General features: G+C 27.5%; 2 protein-coding genes across 4 annotated transcripts; one reads left to right on the top strand and one right to left on the bottom strand.

Moving 5' to 3' along the window:
- Positions 1-667: 667 nt before the first annotated feature.
- Positions 668-9,637, bottom strand: LOC113378795 (troponin T). 3 transcript variants are annotated; one of them, XM_026619390.1, is made up of 13 exons: positions 9,514-9,637; positions 5,380-5,428; positions 5,205-5,240; positions 4,801-4,818; positions 4,677-4,713; positions 4,469-4,594; positions 4,137-4,352; positions 3,844-4,062; positions 3,682-3,774; positions 3,520-3,600; positions 3,158-3,236; positions 944-1,192; positions 668-803 (listed from the first exon to the last, which is right to left on the bottom strand). In XM_026619390.1, the coding sequence occupies exons 2-12, from the start codon at positions 5,403-5,405 to the stop codon at positions 963-965; spliced, it is 1,161 nt and encodes a 386-aa protein (XP_026475175.1). In that variant the 5' UTR covers positions 5,406-5,428; positions 9,514-9,637; the 3' UTR covers positions 668-803; positions 944-962. The 3 variants fall into 3 exon arrangements, with proteins under 3 accessions (XP_026475175.1, XP_026475174.1, XP_026475176.1); XM_026619389.1 differs by lacking the exon at positions 3,158-3,236 and adding an exon at positions 2,235-2,313; XM_026619391.1 differs by lacking the exon at positions 3,158-3,236 and adding an exon at positions 2,235-2,313 and having other exon boundaries at positions 949-1,192.
- Positions 9,638-13,281: 3,644 nt separating this feature from the next.
- Positions 13,282-21,243, top strand: LOC113377378 (probable E3 ubiquitin-protein ligase makorin-1). Its single transcript, XM_026617676.1, has 4 exons — positions 13,282-13,858; positions 14,145-14,557; positions 14,885-15,152; positions 20,960-21,243. The coding sequence occupies exons 1-4, from the start codon at positions 13,595-13,597 to the stop codon at positions 21,080-21,082; spliced, it is 1,068 nt and encodes a 355-aa protein (XP_026473461.1). The 5' UTR covers positions 13,282-13,594; the 3' UTR covers positions 21,083-21,243.
- Positions 21,244-21,576: the final 333 nt, after the last annotated feature.

Raw genomic sequence — 21,576 nt, 5'->3', positions numbered from 1 at the left:
TTTTAATACTGTTGTGAAAATAGTATATTTTATGATATGCCTTTATATGTTATAAAATGCGACCCCAATTGTTTGACTGATCTGATTGCTTCAGGGTTTAGTCAAAAGCAATTACAAAACAAATTCAAATTATACGTCTTTTTGATCAGTCTAAATGCAAATAGGAGGATTGAAGGTTAAATTAAGTCAACTCTGTATTTAACGAGGTATGATTCTTCACCATATTTTTTTAATACTTTATTCCTAAAAGTGCTGTGAACTATCTTTTGAAAATTATGCGAAAACGAAAGATACAGTATTGATACTTCAGTATGAAAACTGTATTATTTGAACAAATGAAAATATTATTACAAAACGTTTAGTGTTTCAGTTCAGGGTCACATAAAATACGTTTTCGTATTTGAATTTGAAGTTCACATTTGAAATTAAGTAAAACTTGAATTTAATTTATATTTTTTTTTTCGAGTATTGCATATAGGCTGGCGGCCACCTATTTATTATATATGGGGCATAGTACATAATTATTGATATAAATATTTTGTTACCAAAATAAAAATAATGTATTTTACTGAAAAATGTTAAATGTAACTGTGATTATAATAAAGATATATACATATATTATATTACGAGTTTCATAATCTATTTTCAGTATACAAGAAAAACAAGATTTAGTTGAAATATAGATGAGTTTATTTTCTCTTGTCCTTAATATATTAATTAACAAAAAATCTATGATTTATTACATATTCATATTGTATTGAATTGTAGGAATCTTGTGAATCTGTATATAAGTATTGCGTGAGCTGAAACAAGATGCAAATTTTCGTTACAAATCGTATTTAATGATTACAACGCTTTTATTACAATATTTTTATTTTATGTATATTTAAGAAAACTTATTTTTTTATATATGAATACTCCATTTAGCAAAATTTTTCAGCACCTTACGTTTAAAGGCGCGTCTATTCCTCTTCTTCTTCCTCTTCCTCTTCTTCTTCTTCTTCCTCTTCTTCCTCCTCTTCTTCTTCCTCTTCTTCCTCCTCCTCCTCAGCTTCTGGTTCTGGTTCAAAGGTGGGTTCTTCAATTTCTTCGTCCAAGACATCATCGACCTTAAGTTCTTCCTCACCTTCGGGTGATTCTGGGTCTCCGGCTTTCTTGCCTGGTCGTTCGCCGAACCATTTAGGAAGCTTAGCTAGATAATTAGTAATTTAAATTAGAAAGTTGTTCATTTACTTCAGAACATTTTACTTATTTTGTTTTTTTTTTTGTGTTTTATATTCGTTTTGTCATGGAGGTAAAACTAACAATAAGTAAAATATTCAATTTCTTATTCATTGCTGATAAACTAAAATTAAGTTATATATTTTATAGTTTTTTTTATTATATTTTTACATAAAGATGATCGACACATAAAAAATTCAAGCATTTTTATTAGTAGATAAAGGTCAAACCGACTAGTATCAGAAACATCATTCACTTTCATAAATATATGCAGATTAAAAACATGAAGGATATAAATGCAAGATGCAAGTTTGTTTCAAGTAAAATTTAAAATTAAAACTAATATATTACATATATAGCATTTACTATTTTATACCTTTTGTGAAGTTGGAACTGCATTTATTGAGGTTTATGGACTATAAGTTGATGATAAACTATGAGTTTGATTGAAATTTGGATAATAATCCCCTCAAAAAGTAGTAAAAGATGAATAATGTGCGATTATTTTCAATTGGATAGTAAAATTCAACTGAATTTTGATATTGATTACTTAATTCAAATTCAACTAATTTTGAGTACTAACATTGCGCCACACACAATGCATTCCTACTGTTATTTTTAAATAGTTTTTATTAGAAAGTAATTAAATATTAATAAATTAGACCAATTAATAATAAAAACTTGAAAATTTAGTATATTAGTAAATGTTAGCGAAATTGAATAGGTACACGAGTCAGAGCTTCAATCTTTAGTTCAAGTCTCATATTGGCGAGGTTGGAAACATAGGCAGTTTAATGGTTTTTACGTTGTGAGGTGGAAACGATTTCTCAAGTGATCGGAGTCAAAATGATTTCTTAGCCACAAAGTAAAGTCTAAAGGCTATCGAAATATTTGGTTTCTACCTATATTATCAACCTCGCAGATAATAAACTTTCCGTGTGATCGAGCCAAAGCCGGGAATGAAGAACTACATTTTGTGTGTGAGCGCGCATGAAGGACTAAGGAATACTTACTCTTTTGGCGTCCACCGAATTGTTCGCTCCTATCGGACCATAGGCGTTCAAGGACTTCTTTGTTTTGAGTTTCTAGACCCTATGGATAAATTGTTAAATACGGGATAAAATCACAGATGCTTCATAACAGTTTGTTAGATCACATGGGGTTTGGTGATTCGTTTCATAAAATAGGATAAGATGTTTACATGATCTTGGCTGGTCAAAAACTTTGATCTGCTTTTTTAAATACTCGTACCTTATTAAGATAATTGTTTCTATCATTGTGCATTATGGTACCACAATGACATCGCTTTTGTAGTAGTAAATCGCTATTCAATACTAAAATTAAATCAACGTGCGTCGCGCAGGTGAATGTTTTTAGGGTAAACAGTCCAATACAAAACATAATGAAATATTGAATGATTGACGGATTGAATTAGGATGCAATATATTTGTAAAAACACATCACACTCTTCTCAATCCCAATTCGATAATGCAAAAATAAATATACAGACATAAAATTTGGGAAACACAAAAAATGATAAATGGTAAAAACTTCAGATTAATGGCACACTTAAGAATTATTTTCATCGGGATTGTCTCTTATCGGAAACGTTTGGTTTCAAGAATGTTTTAATTTCAAATAAATTGAAATACATAAGATTGACAAATATTGAAAACAAAGTGATTCCGATAAGAGACGCGTCGATTTCAGATACCTCCTAAAACGCGAAACTAATAGCGTTTTTAGAGGTCTTTCTGGTGCGATCATAATAAACGGAAGATAAAGGGGCAAACTGGTGAATAAACGTTATCGTGCATGGAAAGACAACACTAGAGAAAAACAAGATTTTATATTTAATGATAAAAATATGCTTCTGACTAATAAGTATGATAGAATACGTTTCCAATTGCCGTACTCGTAGGGTACCCGAACTTACTTTTACTACGTTTCTGGAATAGTTCGTAACGCTGTTTCCATGACTTTTCATTTACTTCAGAGAACAATGTGTCGAAACCCTGTATACATAGGCAGATAATGTTATTAAGTGAAACTTAACTGGACTATTTTAATTTCATTGTTTAGAGGTTTTAAGAAAGTCCGATTTTTGTGTGCTAATGTTTACATGTTCATTATATGAACTCGTATGGTGTTGCAAGTAATATTATTTTTTACTATGGGCGTTTTCAAGAAATTTGATTGTGAATTCCTATTTTGTCTTATTTTTGTATAAAAAAAGATATTTGAATCTTAAATTATTTCTAATGTTTTAACGTTTCAGTAATATATTTGAATACTTACGCCTTCAAATAATTTTTTCTTATCATCATATGATCTTGTGTCGACACGTCTCTCATATTTGGAGGCGACTTGGATTTTGGGCTGAAATAAATAACACGTGAAACTCATTAAATATACAATATCTTTTGTTAGTTATTCAACCTTGTTGTTAAAAGAACTTACTGGGTATTTTCCTGTGAGGGCTTCTGGATCTAATCCTTTCTTCAATGCTTTGTGTCTGAGTTGTTGTTTCTGCCTTTCTTTCAATTCTTTAAGCTAGTTGATTGAGACATCATTAGTTTTAAACTAATAATAAGTTGGATGATATATTGTTCTAATACTTACATCGTAGTCCTGGCGTTTTTGGCGTTCCTCCAGATCGTATTTCTCAGTTTCCAACTTGACGATGCATTCCCAAAGTTCATTGGCCTTTTGTCTGAGTTTTTCAACGCTAAGAGATTCGATATCCAGAGGCTTGATACGGAAGGACAGAGAAATTTTCTTTTCCTCTTCCAATTGTTCCTTGGTCTTGTTTCTTTCAATTTGTGCAGAAGACATGTTGAACTAAAATAATGAATATATACACATATATATTTATATTTTATTTGATATTGCATGAAATAATTTTAAATACTAACGTTGCTGTCCTTTTTGGTGATGGTGAAGTTGGGGCCCTTCTTGTTGGCATCCTTGGTGGCTTGAAGCATAGCCTGGCGTTTCTTTTCGGCTTCTTCGAGACGTTGACGCTTTTCTTCAATGTCTCTTTGTTTCTTTTCTTCAATTTCTCTTATTCTGCGTTCTTCTTCTTCCTTTTTCCTTTGGGCCATACGCTTTTCTTCTTCAGCGCGGGATACCTAGATTGAACATTGGATAAATCCGATTTTTATTTTCATAACAACACAATTGATTTATTACTTATTTGATGTAATATAATTTATCTAACAAATTATCAATATCAAACATGTTGTACCTTGCGCTTAGCTTGCTTTTCCTTAAGGCGTTTAAGATCTTCTTCTTCCTTGGCACGCTGTTTGCGCCATTCCAAGATGTATTCCTTGAGTTGATCATCGAGATCTGATCTCTTTTGGTCTTGACGCTGAAGAGACAAATTTATCAACATAAGCACATGTTTATAAAATTGCATTTGGAAAACTTTTCAACATTTTTTTTTTTTTTACCTTGATGAATTCTGGGTCTCCAGCAGCTGCATCGCCTCTGCAATTAAAAATATCAAAGCGATTAGACAGATTATAAGAATTTTATTACATTAATAATTAAGACAAATAATATATCTTTACTTACTCTACTTTGGTCGTGTGTCTGCTCAGTGGAATAGTCGGAAATGAATTTAGAAGATCGCCATGAAAAATAAATAAGAATAAATAAAATTGATATTGACAAATCGGAAATTTTGCAGTTTCACATGCAGATTTATAAAATTATATAGCAATGCAGTTGCTTCCTTTTACGTTAATTTCGCCTTACCAAAATACATATAAATTTATTTTTTAATTCTTACTCATCACATGCGAAATATTAATATTTTATTTTACTTTTTATTTCAAAAAGTTAAATTATTTGCTAAAGTTGAATAAAGCTGAAGTAAGGTAGATCGGTTGACGACACTTACTTTCTGTAATAAATGAAAAAAATTATTTAGCAATTTGGCACCAAAATAAAATTCAAAGCATATGAAAAATACTTACTGCTCCACGACCTCCTCCTCCTCCTCCTCTTCTTCACTGAAAATTTAAAAAGAAGAATATTTCATTATTATTCAAAAAATGATTTAATTGATTGATTTTTTAAACTTGTCTAAAATATAAAATGATTTATGCGAAAATAAATATTTTCAAACTTGGTACTATCTCAAATCTTTACCTGTAGACCTCTTCCTCGTCGGACATGATTGCAGTTGATTTTGAAAGTTCTGAAAGAAAAAACTATATTATTTTAATTGTTTACAAAAATTTAGAAAAAACTAAAAGAAGAATACTAGGTATAAAAATTGTTTATAAAACTAACTATTATAATACTGTGAATGATCTCATTACGGAGTGTTACGTAATAAATTCATTATTGAAAATTCAGTTACGCACATACATACAAACACAAACACGCACACACATATTTATATATAAATATAGAAATAAGAAAGTGATTTGAAATGTTTTGACTATTATTTTGATATTTCTTTATTTAATCCATTTATTCCTAGTTTTGATTCTATTAGTTTTTATCTTTTAATCAAGATCATGTCAGTTGTTCTTAAGATGAAATGCACATAGTTCTGAAATTTCGACAATATATAATAAAAAAAACTTTTTGGGTTCTTTATGACTACATTCGATTCCTTGTTCGAGGATCAATATATATATATATATATATATATATATATATATATATATATATATATTAGGGTGGTCTTTATTACGGATGTTTTCGAATTTCCCTGCTCCCAGGGGCTCAAATGCTTCCAAACCGATAAAAAACAATTATCTGAAAGTTTTAGCGCTTAATATTAACTTTTATAGATAGTCCGCACTCTAACCTTTCTTGGTTCTTCTTCCTAGGTAAATACTTACGTTATAAAATATATAAAATTTTTATTGTAATTTATAATCAAAAGAAGAAAATACAATGTTATTTTCTAAATTTTGATTTTTTTTTCGCTAAATTATAAAAGAAATAAAATTTTTACCCATGTTATTTTTATAGAAACTTTGGTTGAAGTGCGGGCTATCTCAAAATTAATATTAAGAGCTTTAAATTATTATTAAACTTTTCAGGTAATTGTTTTTTATCAATTTAGAAGCATTTGAGCCTCTGGAAGCAAGGATATATATATATATATATATATATATATATATATATATATATATATATATATTAGGGTGGTCCTTAAAATGGCCATTTTCGAATTTCCTGGCTTCCAGGGGCTCAAATGGTTTCAAATAGATAAAAAATAATTCTCTGAAAGTTTTAGCTCTTAATGTTAACGTTTAGATAGAGCGCAATTCAATCAAAGTTTTATATGGAAATAGCATGGAAAATTTTTCAAAAATTTTAAAAATGTTTTTTAGATGTAATTTAGCGAACAAATGAATGAATAAAACTCCTTCATTTGTCGCTAAGTTATACCTAAAACATTTTTTTTTAATTTTCAAAATTTTTTTCATGCTCTTTCCATACGAAGTTTGATTAAATTGTGCTCTATCTAAACGTTAATATTAAGAACTAAAACTTTCAGAGAATTGTTTTTTATCTCCCAGGGGGCAAGGAAATTCGAAAATGACCATTTTAAGGACCACCCTAATATATATATATATATATATATATATATATATATATAAACTATTATATTCATTTCTCTCTATGTGCATATTTTTTATGAAGTAATAAAATAAATTAATTATATTCATGAATAAATATAATTATCATATTAATTTATTCGTAAAACAATTACATTATCAAATTCGTCATTTCTATTCATGATCGTAATCGTCGACATGAAAATTAAAATAATATTTTTAATGAATGGAATATCTTTCGCCTCGTGCCCATTTCTCTCGGCCTAACATCTAGCCCGATGTGAAGTCATATAAGGCTACGACGCGGCACGGGCGGACGCGGAACGCTATCTATTTCCGTAGCCAGCTCAGCTACGTCTAAATTTAAATCGGCCTAAAAATACAAAATAAACAAAATACGGAGGCAGGCTGAGCCAGTGAAAGGCGTTACCGTTTGCAGATTTTAAATAAATCGTTTTATGGCCGATAGTACGGCTATTTTTCCGGAAAAGATTTTTTTGAGGAATTAACTAATAAATTTTGCGAAATAATTTTAGTTAAGAACTGATATAGAGTACACATCATTTGCGAATTCGAATTATGTTATTAATATACGGTATATTTATTAAATTCTGGGGTTATTAATAGACTACTCTGATTAGGCCGTAGAATGCCATCGCAATTTGAACTATGAATGAAAATTTTATCCGCAACATTTTATATTTACATTTTTTTGCATGTGCTATAAATATGTATTATATATATATTTTTTTTTCATTTTTACATATGGATACTTTCTCTTTATACAAATTAAAACATACAAATTTAAATAAATATTTATAGGATAGAGCGAGGTTTAAAGGTGCGCGGGTAAAAAGGTCCACCAACAATATCTCAAAAACAAGTAAAGTTAGGAATTTTTACCAACATGACATTTATATATCGCATAAATTGAATATTGTAGCTATTATTTCCTAACATCTCTTTAAAATTAAAAATAAGACATTGGATCTGCTTGCCACCTAGCTGTCCCATTTCACGCTGCCTATGGGATAAAAAGGAGCAAGTGACAATTTTTTGAAAAATTGAAAAAATAACTGAAAAATTGAAATAATAAATAAATTTAAAAATAAGTTCTACAATGATGAATTAGTTGGGAGTTTTGCTGAACATAGTTTGATAGTTGTTTGTTTGGTATGTGGTATTTGTTGTGATGTAATTGGCTTAGTTTTCACAATATAATTGCTCAAAGTCAAATCGGACTTTTGTGCCCCGCCCTACCCCATATATATATATATATATATATATATATATTATTTTTATAAATATGAACATATTATTTAACTACGGGAAGTTAAAAAAACGACTTTGCGAAAAACAATTTTTCTGGATTTACTTGCAAAAAACAGTGCAAAAAGTGCAGTACGTTCCAAAAATAATATTGTTTTCATTCATAAACCTTTTGCATTTGCAAATATATATGTACATATATATATATATATATATATATATATATATATATATGTACATATACATATATATATATATATATATATATATATATATATATATAATTATTTTTTATATTCATAAGAGTACATATGTGCATGGTTAGTGCTTAAAGTACGTTAGAAAATAGAGAATATTTTCTACAACGATGCTACATTTTTGCAAGCTAAAACTAAAGGGTTTTAAAACTTTTTAAAATTTAGAAAGTATAATAATATTGAATTATTTTTCAGGCAATTTAAACACGTATTAAGAAAACTTCTGAATTGCATGATTTTTACGTAATTTTTTTCAAGGTTTAAACTTTTTTCAAACTGCAAGTAAAGCGTTTTATGAAGTTTTAAATACTTCTAGTATATTAAAATAAAATTTAAATTTATCAATCGAATCTATTTTTTATATAAGAATAAAACTCCAGTTTCGATGGAATATCATCGGCACAGAAAAATTTCATCGATATTACCACCATAGAGTTATCATAAAAGATTTGTGATTAAATTAAACGATTAATTAATTAATCTTTCATAAAATTTCGATATATTGTCAAATGATTGTGTAGAATGATTACAATTTAATAGAACTTGTTGCTTGTTATCTCAAATGAACCACACTTCGATAAAATCGTTCGTACTTCCAAAAGTGCTTGAAGAATATTGGTTAATATTTACTAATTAATAAACAGTTGATGAACAAATTATCGACACCAAAGAAATATTTAACTTAAAATTTAGTACGCAGAACAATGAATAAAATCGTAGTCGTGCAAAAGTCGTAGTTTATGGATTTTACTATATTTTATTTAGGATTCTGGCGAATCCTGTGATCGTATATCCAGGTATAGGCACTTCTTAAACTTTAATAAATCGTTAAGTGTACTACAGTAAATTGTTCTGAGTTACAAATTTTTAGTTAAATATTCGGCACGTTTATTTGAAATAGATGTCGTTGCATTTGAATTTCAAAATTAATTAAACGTTTGCTGTGCATTTCACTCAAAACATATTTTAGCAGCACAAAATATCTTGTATTTGATTAAACCAAATGGAGCACTGGTGAACTATTCATTATGCACATACGTTATAGAAGTATCCACATATAACAAAACTGAAGAATAATGTAAAATAAGCGCACTTTGCTTAAACGTCGCAAAAGATATGTTAAGTTGATATCACTCGCTTATAGTTAAAATATATTGGTATAAGTTGTGAAAACTTACATCTGGAGTAATGAAAAGTTAAAGGCAGTGTTAGCCCTCCGTCTGGCGATTCACTACTGAATAACAACCCAAAGCGTGGCGTCCAAGCTAAAGATATTCAAATATATTTGTAACCTTATACTCCCCCACTCGGCCCCTTCCAAAATAAAGTCACTAATTTTAGTTAAGGCGCATGCGTCGAATTTAACTTAATATGTAACGGATAAGTAACTAACTAAACTGGTCCGCTGTGCAGAACCAAAAATATCTTATCCAAACTATTACCGTGCTATTCTACACGCTAGATTATTTCTATTCTGGTGTTTGTTGAAATTCAAGTGAAACCAAATGCTAATCAAGGAATTGTTAGCGATACTAACTAGTTCTACATTTTTATTTTAGACCAGCTACCTATTTAATATCCTACCTTGTTCTAGATTTCCCTTGCTGGATGCAATTAAGAAAGTATGCAGAATATAAATAAAAAAGCAGCATTTTGCAAAATTTTGCTTTTGCTATTATAAATAAAACACACATTAATTACTAAATGGTAAATGAGAAAATGGTATTTGTACAGTATTTGCATATGATGAAAACATTTTCCAAGTCAAGACAAAAAAGCAAATTTAGATCCAAGTTAAAGCAATACAAATCGAATTTTATTGGAGAAAATTTTTGTAGGCGCATCAATACAGGGCGTGTCAACAAACTATGTTTTGTTCTAAAAATTGCTTTTAAGCCCATATATATATATATATATATATATATATATATATATATATATTCCTCATATATTAACAGCAATCAGAATCTCATGTACTATAAGCTGTTGGGCTGAAACTTCTCCTTACTTCATATTTTTAGATGGTAACTCAATGGTAAATTCATCCATATTTGATGATTTTATTATTAGATTTATCTAATAGGGCTGGCTTGTAATTTTCACTTGGAAACATATTGCTATCTATATTTCGAAGTGAAAATCGTTGTCACTGTTGCCTGACAACAGGCTGCTCAAAGTGGCTATCGAACCCAGGATCTCTAAAGCAAGTCCCGTCGCCCATATACTTAACAAAGTTAAATTGCATTTGATTTTTTTGCAACGTAAGACGAGTTTTTGTTTGTTAAATACATATATCGAAATACATGTTGTAATTATAAATAACAAAAAGTTAGTTTCGGTTTTTAAACGATTTAATTTAATTTATAATTATTTATACATCTCCTTTCAATTATAAAAATAAACATGCACGTTTATGTACAACTATATTAAATATATAAATGCATAAAACTTATATTGACAGTCTAATAAGTATAAAATTGAAACATATAAATAAATTTTAAACCACGGCATAACAATCACCAAAAAACCATATCTAAACAATATTTCTTGTAAATATCTAATTTGATTTTAATTACAAAATTTCTCAGTTTCATTCCAATTTGATTGTAAATTAGAAAATTTGTCAGTTTCATTCCAATTTGATTTTAATTAGAAAATTTTTCAGTTTTATTCCAATTTGATTTTAAATTAGATTTTTTTCAGTTTCATTCCAATTTGATTTTAATTAGAAAAATTTTCAGTTTCATTCCAGTTTGATTTTAAATTAGAATTTTTTCAGTTTCATTCCAATTTGATTTTAATTAGAAAAATTTTCAGTTTCATTACAATTTGATTTTAAATTAGACATTTTTTCAGTTTCATTCCAATTTGATTTTAATTTAGAAAATTTTTCAGTTTCATTGTTTTAAATGCACATTCCATATTTTTGAAGCGTAGAATAAAATATATAAAAAATTAATAAAATAATTGCTTGAGTAAAAATGAAGGGTTCTTGTTTATAAAATTGAAATCCTAAGTAATAATAGCCATTCAGGAAAACTTCAATTATGCGTAAACAGTAAAACCCAGTTAAGATGGTTTTCCAGGGACCGGACCAAAAACGCAACTTTAGCCAGAAGGCTTATTATGCGGGATGCAGGGGCTAGTAAAAAGTGGCGTATTATGTGGGATTATACATACATGTATGTATTATATTCATAAGTAATCATGAATCTACATTTCTCTATTTAAAATTTTCGAAATTCGTGTGCTATGAAACACGATACTTTAATGTTTTATGTTGCATTCATCATTTTCGTACAGGAATCTAGCATATCGTCTGAACAGACACATATAGGTTTATTTTTAGACGATTTTATTTATTACAATATCAACCATTATGTACAAACTTCCTGCACTTTCCTGCACATTCTATGCTTTTTAAGAACCAGGGCATTTAGATCTCAGGAGTGTTTGTCCAGATGAATAAAAAAATAGGTATCATATAATAAAGTCGAATTTGTTTAGAATATTTTATAAATCTGTTCTGAAACTTACAGTAATCAAATTTAATTTAAAAAAAATTAAGTGTATACAGATTTTATGAATTACGTTTTTATGAGAATATACTACTGATATATAATCATATACTACACACGTATATTTTATTAGACCGTTTTAAGAAGGGTTGATTTTCAAGAAAAAAATAAGTATATGAAATTGCTATAAACAGTTAAAAACTAAATAAAACATTGAATAAATAAGTTAAAATCTAATATCCGCGCGTTCGCGAAAACAATATTTTTTTTGCTTCTTGCAGGAGCTTTTATCGAAAATGATTCTGTTTGTTACATTATCTTTGAATTCAATATTTAATTCGATTTCTATAATTATTTTATCACTAAATATTTATATAAATAGTTTCATAATTTTATTTTTTTGTGCAGCTATATTTTGTAGTTTTATTAATTTACTTTTAAATATTATTTTTCATTTTTTATATTTGTTATTACTATTGCACAAGAGATTAATAAGACTTTATAATAGAGCTATAAATATTGAATGCAAAATGTATTTTTAATTCCAGCTTTTTGTTTCAGAATCGAAAATAGTGCTACAAAACTCAATTAAATAAATGTATAATGAAATAATTTTACTTTAATTATTTAAGTAACTATAATATGTAAATAAATAATTACTATGAATAAGTCTGAGAAACGCTTGAAATATTATTATTATTGATTATGACTCATATTAACTTAGGGTAAGTTATAGTAATAAAAAAAAATCGAAATGAAAATATTTATATATTTTTACGTTTCAAAGATTTCTGAACATTTGTGTATACCTTAGAAAAATGGATATATGTGTGTGTGTGTGCGGATACAAATTTTCAATCAACCGATTTGAATAAATCAAAAAACATTCAATTCCTATTAATAAGGAGACGTGCTGATTAGTTTTTGGCAAAATCTAGCCGTTTCGAAGATACTGGGCAAAAAGTGCCAAAAACGGTAACTTAGTTTGTAAGAGAACGGAGCGTTCGATTTTAATAATTCACAAAACATTTTACTTGTATTGACAAGATGAAGAACTGATTAAATTTTTGGGAAGGCAGGTCTAGCGGTTTCGGAGATCTAATAAAAAAATTAAAAAAATGCCATTTAGCGGTCAAAAATGGTCATTAGACATATGCAGATCAAATTACTAGATATTTTATGGAAGTTTTAATAATACTTGCCAAATTTGCCTTAAGTCAGAATGCCATACACCACTAGTTTATAATATATTTATAATGCCAATGGGTGATTATTTTTTCCGACAAGTCTATTCGATTGAATTTGAATTCTGCGTGCATGAAAGCAACTTGAAGTACGATAGTATTACGAAATACCAACATGGCAATGCAAAAACGAGATGCAAACAAAACAAAAGCACAAGAATAACAAACATCTCATAAAGGCAAAGCGTAAATATTGTCTATGCCCGTAAAGTTTCTGCTATTGTTCAGAATAAAGGAGATTTGTTGCTGTGGTCGCTGTGTGCGTTCTTGTTGATTTTAATCTTTAATTAATTTATGTTGACTGCATGTTGTATATTTAATTGTTTTGTGTTGGACTAAGCACTGCAACAAGAACGAACAACGAATACGTATATAATGTCTTCCAACTCTGAGGGTAATTAAGAAACTTTATCGCCAGAACATTCGTTCTTAAAAGCTAGAATTAACAATAGTCGCCTTATAAAATTCAAGACGTTTATTAAATAATAGTTGACAAGATGCCCAGAACTTTGTGCAAATTTTTTCAACGTGGTAATTGCCGTAATGGAGAGCAATGTCGTTACTTGCATATTAACTCCTCTCCTAATGCGTCGTATGCTAGAAGTGTTCCAGTTAATCAAACCAATAATTTTAATCCGATGCAACAAGTGCAGCAATATCCCAATCCCTCAACGACGGTTGTGCAAGAAAATTGGGTAAATGCAGCTGAGTTTGTACCAAACTCAAATGGCCAGACTGATTATTCTCAATCTGCACCACAGGTAAAAAAAAATATGTTTGCCGTATCAAGTTTTCATCAGCAAGGTCTAGAAAGAAAAAGAAAATACTTTCGATATTACATTACAATCATTACTTACTGAAATTAATCAAGCTGGTTCATTTGCTTTAATAGTTGATTTCAATTGAAATCAGATCTCACTTCTGATTACGTTTTACTAGAAGAATTTTAAGTTTCTTGGTTAATAATTTTTCAAGATATTTAAAGAAGTTTTAATGCTATTACATTTATTTATATGGTTTGGTTCTATTTAATATGATTTCTTCTAGCTTTCAAGACTGAAGATTCGATGCTGCTGTAAACATATATCAAAAGTTATTAAAGCTGCTCGTGGAATTGATACTAATGAGAATGAATCTGATGATGACGGAGAGATGCAGTGCGAAATTGAAAAAATGTGCTATAGACCAAATATCAACCTCAATAATATGTCTACTTCTTCTAACATTCCTAGAAACCAAGTGCCACAAGCATCTGCAGCGCCACCAACTCTGCAAGAACCTGATGAAGAGGCTCTGAATAGGTCTAGAGAACAGACTTGCGGCATCTGCTATGAAATTGTTATGGAAAAACCTGAAAGGGAAAAACGATTTGGAATACTGCCTAATTGTAATCATAGCTTTTGTTTAACTTGCATTCGTAAATGGAGACAAGCTAGACAATTTGAAAATAAAATTATTAGGTAACCGAAAATTTTAAAGTTTTATAATTTTTTTTAATTCTCTTATGCTTTTAAAATATAAATTCTTACTCTTTTAAATATAATTATAAGTGGTATATGTGGAATCAATGTATTACACAATGGAATGTAGAAAATATTTTATTTATATATTCCATATAGTTTATATATTAATTTATAAACTTTCATTTGTTTATTCATATACTATGTTTTTTTATTAGTTATTTAAGCAATGCTGCATTTTAGTATAATAATGTTAATTTGATGATATTGACTAAAGTATTGAGAAATTTATTATTTGCATTGCATAATAGAGTTGAATTACTTTAGGGCTTGTCCGGAATGCCGTGTTACTTCTGACTTTGTTTGTCCAAGTTCAGTTTGGGTTGATGCTACATGTGGCAAAGATAAACTTTTGACCGACTACAAGCAAGCATTGAGTCAGAAGCCTTGCAAACATTTTAAGCAAGGAAGAGCAAAATGCCCATTTGGAAACAAATGCTTCTACCTACATGCATTGCCAGATGGAACCAAGGCTGATGTAGGACCCCCTGTTAGGCGATCACGCAATCGTGAAATGGACATTGACATGGTTCAGGTTAGAAGGCGTCTTGCTCTTTTATTACTTCAATGGCACAATGCATCTCTTGGAATACATATTATACATTCACAATGATAGCTACATATCAAGTTACTTTCTCCCTGATCCCAAATGATAGAATCAAAGAAATTGCATTGGCAAATTATATTCTAATATTTTTGTTATGTAATTTCTCATTGACCAAATTCTATTGACCAAATACTAGCGGGGTTAACAATATTTTATGAAACTTTTTTAAATGTTTGATATTTCTCTACTTTATATTGATACTTTTTATTAATGGTTATATATTTTTTAGTGTGGATTTTAACTATAAACAGTTTTAACTTTTTATATTTTGATTCAATTATTTGCGGATATTTTCTATCTGTTAATTTTATTAATTATGTATTTTAATCATAAGTTCAATTATTATTATGTTGTATGTTTTACAACAATAAAAATAGCGCAATATTCTGTATAAATGATATAACAGAATGAAATCACAAGTATTAATTAGATAGGCATTAAAGTAACGCACATATTTTAATATAGCATTCTTTAAAGTCAGATGAAACTCAATGCCTAATTAGTTTCTGTTTTAATAAATCAGTTAAAGTTAGATTTTAATGTAAGGGTTTTTATAGCTGTTAGTGTGTCAAATTGTTAAAAGCTGGCCTTATTTTAAAAATAATTGTTAATTGAAATTTGTTTTTGCTAAAATTATCTTTGTTTTCTGCATTCTTTAAGCCACTAAAGTAATAAAACAATTTGATTCGCGTGATACGAGAATGTATCCTTAGTTTTGTGTGATAAAAAAAACACTTTGAAGTTTGCTTGCATTCAAAGTGATTTTGCTCAGAGATATGGATGCATTTTCACTATAGTAGTATTTTTATATACAAATTGTTATATACTGCCTTTACCTCTAATGCAATATTATTATTTTCCATTTAGAGTTTGCATTCCTTTAATTTTAATGAATTTTAATATTTGTAGAAAGCATAATGTCAGCTTTCGGAAATATTTATTTATAGTTATGGCTGTGATGATACACTTTACATTTTCTAGATTACAAACATAATTTGGACAATAAAATATACATACATATATATATATATATATATATATATATATATATATGTATGTATGTATATATAATATATATATATATATATATATATATATATATATATATAATGTTAAAGTAGTTAATTTTGATGATGAGATATGAGTAAGTTCTTATAAGGTGATAACATTAAATGAAAGGTAAAGATTTATAAATTAATCTTTAATTTTTCCAAATATTTTGACTTGAATATTTATATCATCATCAATGTAGGCAAGTGAAAAATTAATATGAACTATGAAAAAATTGATAAAAACATATATATATATATATATATATATATATATATATATATATATATATATATATATATATATATAGACAAAAGCCATAAAAAGAGAAAACAAACAAGCTTCTTTCTATATATAGTTTTTACCAATTTTTTTATAGTTATCTAGTTTATTTTAAATTTTCAATTTTTGCCTTTTGTTTGATGTATCGCCTTAGTAGAACTTACTGATATATATATATATATACATATATATACACACACACATATTTATATATATATATATATATTAGGTTTAAAGATCAGGCGTTACATCAATTAAAAAAATGTTTGAATGTTTTATAAAGATTTATTATACATTCATATGTTTTGGCTAACATCGTAGCCTTCATTCATTGGAATATATTGTCAACTATAATAATTAAACTAATTGTAAGTAAATAATTTGAAACAGTTTAGAAATAAAAACTAGTGGTGTATGGCATAATTTTTTTGAATTATTCAAACTGTACGCCCCATTCTCTCACAAACTGAATTACCGTTTTTGACACTTTTTGCGTAGTATCTTTGAAACGGCTGGACCTGTCTTTGCCAAAAACTAATCAGCACGTCTATCATTAATCAAATACAATTACAAATCGAATGTTTTTTGAATTATTCAAATCGGTTGACTCGTGTTCCCGAATTCGTGGACGAAAATTTGTACTCGCACATAGTACACACACACACTTTGGCATGCATCTATTTTTTCTAAGGTATGCCAAAATGTTCAGAAATCTTTTAAACGTAAAGATATATAAAAAAAATTATTTTCGTTTTTTTCTGCGATTACTATAACACCCTATTTTTATTATTTTATTGAAAATATAAATTTTACACATCTCAGATAGATGGAAGTGTCTGGTATGAGAGATCGTACAAAATATCTGGACAATAGTATAGGGAAGTTAATAATAATAATAAACTATCTAAAAACACTTACAATTTGGTATCCTTAACTTTAATTGCTCCATGGTATTAAATTGTACACTTTTGTAAAATGTATGTTTTGACATTACAACAAACCTCACAAATAAACATGTATAATATATAGTAAGTTATCGAAACTGTGTACTGACTGTAGACAGATTAAAATTAGTTTATTATTATTATTATTATTATTATTATTCATAAACTGTTACAAGTTACTTACTTAGTTTAATTATTATGGTTGACAATATATTCCACTGAAGAAAGCTGAAACATATGGATTTTTCATGAATTAAAAGAAACATTCATACAATTTTTTATTGATGTAATGCTTGATCTTTAAACCAATATAATATATTATATCAACAACAAATTTAAAATTATATATATATATATATATATATATATACACCTAAGTCTGTTTTTACACGGAGATTGGTTCCAGAAGAATCCGTGTAAAAAAAAAAACGTGTAAAAAAAGACATTGATCTTATACAAAAATGGGTGATTTGTTCTTAATCTCTAAAACCTATTAAAATTGGTGAAAAACAAGAATTTTTAAGAACAAGAATTAAATTAGTGCTATTCACATTTGCTTTGACCAGTAAAAATTGTTTGTACGCGCTAAAGGGGAATTCACTTAAATCTTTAAGCTAGTGTTCGCAAACTATCGATACTATCGATGGTTTCAGACTTTTTTCTTTCATAAATACTTTTTTGTGATATGAACATACTTCGCAAAAATTAAATTTGACAAAAAAATTTAAGTACATAAAATTTCAAATCGTGCTAAATGGAATAAAATTGTGTAAAAAAATTAAAAATATTCAATTTTCAAACCGTGTTATATCAAAACCGTGTACAAAAAGACCGTGTAAAAACAGACTTAGGTGTATTTATGTTTAGTATCAAATTAAAACATTCAAATGCAACCTTTGCCTTTCGTAAGTTCCTTAAATATTTAATTACATTTTTCAAGATGTTTCTACCTTTTTTGGTATTATTCCTGAAAATGGGTTATTTATTCTGTACACAAATATTATTGTTCATTATTTATTAACCCTAAATGAACTGGGTCACAATATTGTGAGTTACTTTGAACATAATCAAAGAATTATGTATTCCAACGAATGAGAGTTCATTTCTGCCTCTTTCAACTTTCAATGTATAAAGCAAACACACATGCAAAATCAGTTTGTGCTTATTTTGATTGTAGACGGCGACCGAAAGCAAATTTTAATATCCGGACAGTAGGAACTCTATGCTTTCATAACTTTATTTACCCTTTATTTAAACTAATTATTCTTATGATCATTTAAAGTAAAAGGAAATAACCCCTTTCAAATTTTCAATAAATATATTGAATTGTTTTCCTGGGCTTCATTGACTCAGTACCCTTTTCTACTTACAATCACTACATTATGTAACTTATTAATTAAAAAAATTGTATATGATAAATGTTTTATGAAGCTCCATTTAATGGTGACATGTAATGTATATATGTCGGATATTAAAAAGTACCAGTTTAATTATCCACCGGCTGCCACTGTGCAACAAACACACACACACACACATATATGTATAAATAATTTGAATTTGATATTGAGGTTTTTGGAGGTTCAGTTCTAACGATTAGACGTTACATCAATATATAGATTTTGTTTAATTAATAATCAAATTAAAATTTATAATTTAATAATAATAAAGTCTAAAAATTACATGATAATTCACAATGTAATAGTGTGCTTAAGATTAAGAGTTTTAAATGAACTTATGTGCATAATTCATAAAACTATTGCTATAATGTCTGATTGTTGGTTCATATTTTTATATATATATATATATATATATATATATATATATATATATATATGGCCTTGAATTTGATGTTGATATAATATGTTTAATTTGAGTTAAAATGTCGGGTGTTACATCAATAAAAATAGTATGAGAGTTTTTAGAAATTTATTTATTTAAAATCCATACGTTTCGGCTAGCATCTTAGCCTGCATTCAGTGGCAATCAATTTTTCCTATAAAATTTGAACACATGCTAAAAACTGCTTCAAGAAAAAATGTGACATTTCTATCTTAATCTCAGAACAGTAAATACATAGTTTCGACAACTTGTTAAGTTATCATGTTTTGTGTGTTTTACCATCTGTGATGTTGAAAAATATATATTTTATCAATTTTGTATCCTAATGTGTTATATTAGGATACAAAATTGTAAGTGTTTTATTATTATTATTATTATCATTATTGTTTTTCTATGAAATTTCTTACATATTATTTATTTAGTTTTAATTTTTCTAGTTAAATTGATTGCCACTTATTGATAGCCGTAACATATGGATTTTAAATAAATAAATTTCTAAAAACTTTCATACTATTTTTATTGATGAAACGCCGGACTTTTTAACTCAAATTAAACATATATATATATATATATATATATATATATATATATATATATATATGCGTGTTTCTGTGATTGTATATATCAGTGATAAGAGTTAGGATGTTGTGGCAATGACATCATATGTGAGAAATCTGATTTTTTTTACAAATTCTCTTCACTTAGATGTTTAAATAAAATTTCTCTCTACAGAAATATTTTTTCTCACGTCCGATATTATTGCAATAACCTTATGTTGATTTCAAATAGATTTTTCTATTCAGTTTGCCATGAAAATTAATATTATGATACATCATCAAGATGGTAAATTTCTTTAGCATATGGAAAAAAGTATGTGTGCCTTGAAATTTTTTTATTGGTAATTAAAAGATATATTGACCAACTAAATATTTTCAGTTATACAAAACAATTTTAAGATAACATTTGTGATTTGATTATTGTAATCAATAATAATGATATCAAATAATAATTTACATTTTGATGTTGTATTTAATTATTTGAATGTACTTAGAGATAGTTATATTAATTTCAAATTATTAGTTTATTTTATCGTTTTATGTAAGTTTATTTAGTAGTATTTTCTTTTTAATTATTGGAAACATAAAAGTATAGAGCGCAAAAAAGCTGACATTTAATGATTATTAATTTTAATTACTCGTTAGCTAAGCCTTTTCCATATTCTATTTTATACGTGATTAGAGATATACATTGAGATATTCACTAGTTACTTTTAATTTGTTTACTTTATGTTTACAATCTTGTCAATTTTTTGTTCTATCTTTTATGTATTACTTAATAATTTGTCTTGCTATATTATTTTTTCGGGTAAATGTTTGTGACATGTTTTTGAATGAATGAATGAGCTTATATTGTTTTTAGTACTACGTTCTATTACTTTCCTCATTTGTGTTGATAATGTGGACGTAGATTCTTCAGCATGCAGGAAAAATGCATGCTCCTCATGAAAGTTTAATTCTACTTGTTGAAACTCATCTTTATTCTAGGTAATTTGCATGAACATTATATATTATTGTTAGGTTTTTTTAAGTGAGTATAAATTTATTGAAGTCCTTATTCCAGCGTTATGTAATTTGGAACTACGTACGAGAACGTGAACAAGAGCGTTTGCTTAGAAACAGTCGACTAGATTATGTTTCAGAAATGGATAATGTAGATGATGATGATTGGTTTACTGTGTACTGAGGCCTTTTATTCTTTTATTTTTTTATAATATTAAAATATTTAGTCTTCTAATTGTGATTGTTTCTTTGTTACAAAGAACAATTTGATAATTTGTTTGCAAAAGCAATTCAATTGTTTTGAGCTTGATATGAATGATACCGGTGATTTATTTTAAATTTGGGAAAAGCAAGTATTAAATGAAATATTTATGCTAAAGTATATATCAATTTCTATTGTTAATTCATTTAGGATTATGATTACATAGTATTGTATGTCTAATGTTGTTTTGGATTAATGTTAATTCAATATATGAATATTATTAGATTTATTATAAAGTTATCATAAATGATACTAAATATTTTATGAATTAGTGGTATAGTTATTATATTATTGTACTGCTCGTTTTGTTTATATTAAGATATGCAAAATATTTACATTCATTGTATACAAGGTGCAATCAAGAGAATATTTTATTCTTGTTGAGAAAAAAATGTAAAAAATATTGCCATTTTTGC

Source organism: Ctenocephalides felis, unplaced genomic scaffold (assembly GCF_003426905.1).
Source record: "Ctenocephalides felis isolate EL2017-DRISC unplaced genomic scaffold, ASM342690v1 CF-g0.4_SCAFFOLD_01886, whole genome shotgun sequence".
Lineage (NCBI taxonomy): Eukaryota > Metazoa > Arthropoda > Insecta > Siphonaptera > Pulicidae > Ctenocephalides > Ctenocephalides felis.
Note: the sequence above shows the minus strand (reverse complement) of the source record. Positions and strands in the feature narration are given on the sequence as shown.

What these genes read in the sequence shown, in the direction of transcription:
- LOC113377378 (XM_026617676.1), top strand. Translation starts at nt 13,595, where the DNA reads ATGCCCAGAACTTTGTGCAAATTTTTTCAACGTGGTAATTGCCGTAAT. An exon ending in ATTCTCAATCTGCACCACAG is followed by an intron (nt 13,859 to 14,144) that starts GTAAAAAAAAAT and finishes GATTTCTTCTAG; the next exon opens with CTTTCAAGACTGAAGATTCG. An exon ending in TGGACATTGACATGGTTCAG is followed by an intron (nt 15,153 to 20,959) that starts GTTAGAAGGCGT and finishes TCCTTATTCCAG; the next exon opens with CGTTATGTAATTTGGAACTA.
- LOC113378795 (XM_026619390.1), bottom strand. Translation starts at nt 5,405, where the DNA reads ATGTCCGACGAGGAAGAGGTCTACAG. An exon ending in TCACCAAAAAGGACAGCAAC is followed by an intron (nt 4,063 to 4,136) that starts GTTAGTATTTAA and finishes TCATTATTTTAG; the next exon opens with TTCAACATGTCTTCTGCACA. An exon ending in AGAAAAAATTATTTGAAGGC is followed by an intron (nt 3,237 to 3,519) that starts GTAAGTATTCAA and finishes CTATGTATACAG; the next exon opens with GGTTTCGACACATTGTTCTC.